Genomic DNA, 8221 nt, shown 5'->3' on the forward strand with positions numbered 1-8221 from the left:
GGGGGGGTAAGAGGTAAAGGGTTTTTTAAGGCTGGAAGCTGGTGTGGAGAGTTTCTGTGGTAGTTGGTTTCACCCGCTTCGAAGCATGGATAACGGCTTTGGAAAACACTGCCCTCGGCCGCAATGCAGGACGGGAAGGAGAGGGGGTTGGAACAAAGATGGAGTATTTCAAAGAAACTAAAAATACATCTTTGCAGTTGGATGACAGACTTTTTACGGGGAGAACACAGTCCTCAAGAATAAAAGCAAACAACAGCAAACATTCTCTGACACACACACACACACACCTCAGTAAAACAGCCAAACAAAAACAAACAAAATGGCAAACAAGCAAGTCAATCAAACCATACAAAGTGACATCAGGCCATCAAGTTTCTCTTTTTTAAATCCCATTCAATCCCACTGGTCTCAAGGTTAGGGTCCGCTCTGAAACAACGACGAGAACTGTGCCCGCCATTAAACCAAATGGTATGGCTATTTCAGTAATAATAATAACGTCAGTGACACAGGCAATGATTTCAGCAGCATTATCAGGGGACTAATCAAACATAGTACACTGTTACAGCACATTCAGAGAAGTAGAAACGCATGGCGCAGGACAGGTACAAAATGGCGTCTTGTACAACGGAGAACTCAAGTTTGCTTTATACAATCACATTTCTAGAGCGGCGCTGCACATTCCACATCCACTTTTTACATCTGCTGAGACTTGGGCACAGCTCATTTCATTGAAGCACCGTTGTACAGCTCACATGTGGTACTACACAGAACACAGAACGAGTATTTGGGAACAGTAAGCAGGCTCTAGGGCGATACATTTCTATGCGTCACTGTATGGATGCTAATCTCAATCAAATACACTGCAAACATTTTTTTCACGTGAATGACCTTCAACGGCCGTGTGTGGAGTTAGACAGGAAAAACCCGGATGAGTAAGAGGCAGAAAGAGAGGGCTGACGGAGGGGACCCCAACCCTGGTTTTTAAAGAAAGTGCCACTCTTGAGGAGAGGGATTCTGGAGGGCTTGAACAAACTAAAAGGCAAGGAGAGTGATACACCTCTCTTCCTTCTTTACCACTTCACTTACAGGCCAGGAGCGCTGGAGCAAAGAAAATAGTCCTGGAGTGCTGATTCCTCTCCGTAATCCTAAGAGTACTCCCCCCTTTCTCTACCTGGCCTCCTCCCTCCTGTCCTCCCTCTTGGTGCGAATGGGCTGCGAGCCGTCGGCCGGCTGCTGGACCCAGTTGTTGTCGTGGAGCCCGACCCGACAGCCCGGCGTGTCTTTGTCCGTCCGCCGGCAGCACATCCAGTAGGAGCGTCCGTAAGGCAGGTCGTGGTGGTAAGGTTTGGGGTGCCAACGACATAAAGAAACGTCCCCGCGCTCGTACTGCCGCTTGCACTGCTTGCAGGGGTCCTCGCGGTACAGAGGGTCTTGGTTCCAGCGCGAGTCCACCGCTCGAACCCCGTAGCTCTCGATGAGCACCTTGAAGTAGTGGCAGGTGCACTTGAGGGCGGCCAGCGAGCGCGTGGGCAGGTATCCGAAGATGTTCACCATGATGTGGTCGGGCAGCAGCAGCATGTACTGCCGCGGCTCCAGGAGGCGCTGGATCTGGAAGCGGATCTCCAGGAAGTCATGTGACACGTGGCGGTAGAGGCGACACAGCGAGGGGTCCGAGCAGTCGTCCACGGGAGAATCCGGTCGCTCCCCCGAGCCGACGGACACCCCGGGGCCGCCGCCGTTGTTGTTGTTGTTCGCACAGTCCAAAGAGCAAATCCCCGACCCACCGCCACCACTCGTTCCTTTTGAATCCTCCTCTGGACCCCGTGGAGGCTGCAGGAAGAACAGCTGTCCGGGAGGGGGGTCGTCTGATGAAGGGTCTGAGGAGCCGCCCCCTCCACTGGGCAGAGCGAAACACACCGTCTCCTCCTGCACATTCTCCGTACTGTCTTTACCGTAAAACACACATTGGTCCACAGCGCCCGTCACCACCACCTCCACGTGGAAGCCGGTCACTCGCTCCCTCCCCATCCCCGAGGACTTCTTCTCCTCCTGGGTGGGGTCCGGACTGCCGCAGCTCGGCCTGTCCGGGTGATGGAGGTCTCCGTCTGGTTTGGGGGCGGCGGAGGTGGCGGCCAGCAGCAGACTCCCGGGGTCTCTGGAGGAGGGGCTGACCAGCTGGTAGAGGTCGCAGGTGATTTTCTCTTTGGCCCTGGCTGCCGCCTGGCTCCCCCCCCCTCCCCCACAGCTCATGAACATACATCGGGACCTTCCAGCCGGCTCTAACTGAGACCGGGGGTCCATGTTCGACACTCGGAAAGCTATTCTGACCTCGCCGTGACTGTGACTGGGGGGCGGAGGAGGGGAAGCGACGCCGGACTCCCCTCCTCTCCGACGCTCGCTCTCTGGATGGACAGAAGAGTCTGTTTCGGGTCCCAGATGGAGCCGGTTCTCCTGGTTCTGGGACTCAAAGTGCGCGATGGCCTGGGCCACCCTGAGGGACTCCTGCTGCTGCTGCTCCTCCAGCTCCTGGTCCGTCTGGATGGGGGACGATGACTCTTTGGAGGGATGGTCAGTCGAACTGTCCGACACGAACACGATGGGGCTGGGGTCGGACACGGTGCCCCGCAGCAGAGTGTGAGGGGTGAGACCCTGAACGTTAGGACACTGACTCTGAACGGCCACGATCCCCTGGAGGGCCATCGCTGTCCTCTGCTCCACGAGGGCCACCATCTCTGCCACCGACAGCAGGTCCGTCTCGCTCACCCCCCCCAGAGGAGGCTCGTCGGGGCTCGGGGAGGAGAGAGGGCATTCGTGGCTGAGGTTCAGCTCCGAGGCCTGGGAGCGAGTCGGAGGGTCGTAGGAGGAACACCGTCTTCTTCTCTTGGCTTTACTGCAGTCCGTCGCCCAGTTACCTTTCACCTGTGGAGGAGGGAAAAGGATGAATGTGTTGTTTTAAATAACCAAAGTTAAACCTAAGGAAGCACCAGATATTTGTCCGACACATTTTCACCAGATAATAGGAAACTTATATTATGTAAACTTGCAATATTGAAACAATAGCTGAAGGTTAAATTCCTTTGATTGACTTAACTGGTGCAGTACCTACACCTCCAATACAGTAGGAGGCGCTATGCACTTTTAGGGTAGGTTTACGATCCGACAACAAACACAGAGAAGAAAGAATAGAGAGGCGAAGTCCCTCCCTTTCCGGGGGACCTCCATGGGACCTTATATCGGAAAAAGTACGTATTGAAGTCAATGGCGAGAGAAAAGTTATCTTTTGATCCCGTTTGAATTGTGCCACGAATTACACATATGATGTTTGTCAATTTAAAAGATAATTTTGCAAGTCAAATGAACTACATCTCCCATCTCGCACCACACACCAAGACGGCCGTCACGTTGGCACATTTCACTTCTTTCTTTCAGAATGAGGCGGAAAGTATTAAAAGAGGTGAAAATCACTCCAAGTCTGGGCATGTTGAGAGCTGTACATACACACAAGGGGAGTTAGTCGGTTCCTAAGAGTCAGCATGCGGGACCGGGATTCTGGGATTTGTAGTCTCTTATATTTCAACAGTTTTACAACAAACTGTGGCTTTTTTGACATGCAAATGTTTTTTTAAGAAACAAACATGTGTAATTCGTGGCACAATTCAAACGGGATCAAAAGATAATCTTTCTCTCTCCATTGACTTCAATACATCATTTTTCTGAAATACGGTCCCATGGGGCGGAAGTAGATGGGCAGGACTTTGCCTCTCTATGACTGTAACATGTGTATTTTTCTGTTTCAAGGAAAGACAACAAGATTAAAAACAATCTTTAGGTTTTTAACATGTTTAAAGTGATGTTGAGGTCAGAGCTGTAAAATATTAAAAGTTTTCATTTTTTCTGATGTCTACTTTTTTTTGTCCTCAGCTTAGCATTAACTAGATTTGGAACTTAAAAGCTTAAAATACACATTTGTGAAATGGGCCATTATCTTTCCTGTATCGGCCATGAGAACCCAATTCCAATAAATCCATACCGTGCATCCATCCTCTTTTTATAGTCAACTCTCTAAAAGAACATGTCTTTACCTTCATGGTGCTGGGTCGTGGCTGCCCTGCCCCGCTGAACTGATGAGCCACGAAGAAGGCGATCTTCTCCTTGGTGTTCCCCGGCTTGATGACGTACCAGGTGTCTAACAGCACGCGGCCATCTTCCATCTGGGACCCCGAGGAGGGCGGCGACGGAGGGTCCGAGGAGGGCAGAGGGTCCTGGCTCTGCGACATGGAGCCCTCGGGTTCGGGGGGAGTGTTCTCCTCCCCTGCATCCTCCGCTTCTCCATCCTCCACACCCACTACGATGCCTCCATCTTCGCTCCTCGAGGAGGGCTCAGCTTTGCAGAGGTTGGGGGTCCCCGTCCCTCCTCCACTTCCTACTCCCCCACTTCCTCCTCCTCCGCCTCCTCCTCCTCCCCCGCTGCCCCCTGAGCCTGGGCTCCTAGCTTTGTTCTGGGAGTAGGTGCCGAAGGGGCGGGGGCACCACAGGCGGATGTGGGAGAAGGTGTCTCGGTCCATCAGGATGAGGAGGACCACCGGGACATGTCGGCGTCTACGCTGGCCAGCAAACACCCAGAGCCAGAGCTCTCATGGTGGGGGTCGCAGTGCCAACCTGACGGGTCAGCGGCAACACGGAGCATACAACCTGCAGCGAGAGGGGGGGGGGAACAGGCGGGGGAGGAATGAAGGGAAAGAGAGAAACAGTTAAACAATGTTTTTTAGTTTTCTATTTCTTTGTTATGTTAAAAATCCTAATTTAAAAACATATACATATTTTTCTATAGGTTCCAAAAGAAAGTGGCAGTCATATGTGGAAATTATTATTATACATAACTATTTTTAGACGTTCTGAGACTCTGAAAGTTTTGTAGGGGGATATTTTCATATATAAGCTATTTATAAGCTTTCTATCCTCCCACTTCAGATCATTTTGTTTTCATGTACCTTATCTGCAGTTAGGGCCGCTCAATTAATCATATTTTTAATCACGATTACGATTATGGCTGGCAACGATTACGAAAACAACCTAATCGAAATAAAACGATTATTTTTAAATTATTATTATTACTTTTTTTTTAATTATTATTTGTTTTTTTTTGTTTTTTCAGTTGAGTTATACTTAAAGTTCAAGGTAATCAACTGTTAAAAAAATACTGTTCACATTTTCTTTCTCCAATAAATGGATGTTTTCAAAGTCAATGAATAATCACATTTAATAATCGCAAGTACAATTATTGACCCAAATAATCAAGATTATGATTTTTGCCATAATCGAGCAGCCCTATCTGCAGTTACATTGAAGTAGTGGATACAAAATAAGAGTTTGTACAGCAACAATTCTCAATAGAGCCGGGATCAGTTCAGGAAATCAATGCTCAATTGTGGCTGTGTCGAGTAGATGCCTGGAGGTACAAATACAAAAGCTGTACACTGTAGAGAACACACACACATATATATATATAAATATATATATCATGGTACTACAAACTGAACCACTGGCCTGCCTGCTACTTTAGCCAAACTCAATTAGCCCTTACATTCACTACTGTATACTATGATCGTCTCCCGGCTTTAGAGCGTCTCAACCAAATTAAAGGGATTGCATTTCAGGTTTAGTGTCTGCGGCCGGGACATGAAAGGGATGAAGGATGCAACACAAATGAACTCTCCCCTCTCTCCCCCCTGCATCTCAGAGCTTCAAAGAGGACTTGCTTAATAGGAGGCAACACAGGGAGGAGCATGCAGACATATGCTGGACCTATTTTTAGCTCACAGCAGGAGGGGGTTGGTAGTAGGGAAACTGCTGTAGCCGTCCTGCCTGTCCTCACCCCTTTCTCCCTGCCAGAGAGCCTAGGCTACAGGCTGGGGGGGGAGGAAGGGGGAGGATTTGAAGTCCACCCAGTATGCTTCTGCAGCTCGAGCAGCTGTAGGGGCTGCCAGGAACGTGCCGGAGAACTTAAGGAGAGAAACAAGTGGCGAGGGAACAACATGGTTGGCTCACCGCTGATTTGAATGCCTGCCAACAGCCTGACATTTCTTTTTCATATCAACTTTCAACGACTCTTAACCGAGCAATTTCACACTTTAGATTAGTTGCAACAGCCTGAGACCAGTGCACGTCAGTATTAAACTACTGCAGGTCAAGACCAAAGCAAATCAATTAAACCAATTATGAACACAAGGTCTCAACTTAGCGATTAGTCAATTGACAAAAATATTATTGGCATTTTTTTGATAATACTTGTTGTAAAGTTCATGGCAGAAAACGCCATTTCTCAACCTCATACTTTGAGAAACCAGGATGGAGATTTTCAAGTATTTTTATACCTTCTAAATCCAAGCGATTATTAGATTTATGTAGAAAATAATCGGCTAAATAATTTGAAGAAATGAACCAGCCACTCAAACCTTTGCATAGTTCGATATAAACGTATGTTATATTCTCCCACAGGGTGGTATATATTGCAAACATGACTTTCAGACTGTGGGTGTTTCTCAATGTCAAGGAAGGATGCTCCAGAGCCACTATTTCAAGGATGCTACGTCATTGAGTCCCGCTGAAGGACTGTTCCAATGTCCAGGCTCCTTGGAATTCTACCGAGCCCGGCGTCCTTCGTAGCGTGAAATTTCGAGGCTGCACATGTGTATCCTCCGCGGTCTTAAAATCCCCACAATGCTTTGCACGGACCAATTTCCAAAATCTGTTGCGGAAGATGTAAGGTCTCCTGACGCACACCTGCATACTTGCTCGCTTGTTCCACTCTTCGTTTTCCGAATGCCAGGAAGGATTCTTGCCTAGCTTCTGAAGGAAGTGACTCGGAAGACATGTGCTACAAAGGAAGCGTCCTCGACATTGAGAAACACCCCCTGTTGACAAGACAACATCTAGTGGTTGGCATCAAGTGAAGAGGCTTGTTAACATTTGTATTTTCGTATATTGACTAAAATGGGGAGAACAACAAAAAGTATACATCGCTGTGGGACAACTTCTCCTTGTAAATGACAACAAACAATTCAGCTACAGCTTTCTTTTGTGTCTCATCATCTCTACAGGTCCAGACATTCTGGGTGTTTCTCAATGTCGAGTACGCTTGCTTGGTAGCACATGTCTTCCGAGTCACAAGCGCTTCAGAAGCGAGGCAAGAATCCTTCCTGGCATTCGGAAAACGAAGAGTGGAACAGGCGAGCAGGTGTGCGTCATATGAGAGGCCCCGCCTTACATTTTCCGCCACAGATTTGGTCAAATTGGTCCGTGCGCAAAGCATTGTGGGGATTTAAAGACCGCGGAGTCTACACATGTGCAGCCTCGAAAGTACGCCGGCCTCGGTAGAATTTCAAGTACAGGGTTCATACACTTTTTCACCAATGATTTTCAATGACTTCTCCAGGACCTTTACCTAATTTTCCATGACCAAAAAAATTACTCTTTCTCAGCGGTACCACTGAAAATGGTTTATTTTAACATGGAACAGGAAAATAAGGTCTGCATATGAAACATGTTGTGCCTATCTAAAACAGATCAAATAGTAGGCTTACTAGCTTCTACACGCTAAAGCAACTAAAATCTCTCACCAGCAAAACACCTCGACAGTTAAATGCCATTTTACATTTCATTACTATACGATACAGTATTTATTATCATTATAATATTACTATTTTGGCGATTAGATCAAATATAAATTATATTTGATGCAACTTTTCCAAAACTTTGGGAAAAATATTGTTTTCCATAACTTTTCCAGGGCCTGGAATTAGCGTTTTGAATTTCCATGACTTTTCCAGGTTTTTAATGACCGTAAGAACCCTGCAAGTACGCTGGACATTGGAACAGTCCTTCGGCGGAACTCGTTGACGTAGTATGCTTGAAATAGTGGCTCTGGAGCAGCTTTACTCGACGTCGAGAAACACCCAGTCACCCCCAGGCAGAGCTTCATTCGAAAAGAAAAACATCCATCGGTTTCTTTGACTAACTTCCTCTTATGCACTTGTACATCTTTGAATGTGGCAGCAACTTGACAAAAGCAACAGTTAAAATTGGCTCAACTTGATGTGTAAGGGAGGCGTGTGGTGCAGTGGGTTGTGCGTTGGTGTTCGGATCAGGGGGCACAGGTTCAAACCCCACTGCAGTCAGCATGTCGTTGTGTCCTGAGACACTTCACCCAATTGCTCCTGTG

At 47.9% G+C, this 8221-nt stretch overlaps 1 protein-coding gene across 1 annotated transcript; it reads right to left on the reverse strand.

Annotated features, from left to right (window-relative positions):
- Positions 1-378: 378 nt before the first annotated feature.
- Positions 379-4694, reverse strand: fbxo46 (F-box protein 46). The gene is made up of 2 exons (XM_010783980.1): positions 4083-4694; positions 379-2919 (listed from the first exon to the last, which is right to left on the reverse strand). Exons 1-2 carry the CDS (start codon positions 4563-4565, stop codon positions 1168-1170), a joined length of 2235 nt encoding a protein of 744 aa, XP_010782282.1. The 5' UTR covers positions 4566-4694; the 3' UTR covers positions 379-1167.
- Positions 4695-8221: the final 3527 nt, after the last annotated feature.

Source organism: Notothenia coriiceps, unplaced genomic scaffold (assembly GCF_000735185.1).
Source record: "Notothenia coriiceps isolate Sejong01 unplaced genomic scaffold, NC01 NC01_scaffold00026097, whole genome shotgun sequence".
Lineage (NCBI taxonomy): Eukaryota > Metazoa > Chordata > Actinopteri > Perciformes > Nototheniidae > Notothenia > Notothenia coriiceps.

Bases quoted from the DNA above. Each gene is read 5' to 3' on its own strand.
- fbxo46 (XM_010783980.1), bottom strand. From the start codon at position 4,565: ATGGACCGAGACACCTTCTCCCACATCCGCCTGTGGTGCCCCCGCCCC. The intron at 2,920-4,082 runs GTAAAGACATGT...CCTCCTCCACAG, and splicing joins CACGACCCAGCACCATGAAG to GTGAAAGGTAACTGGGCGAC.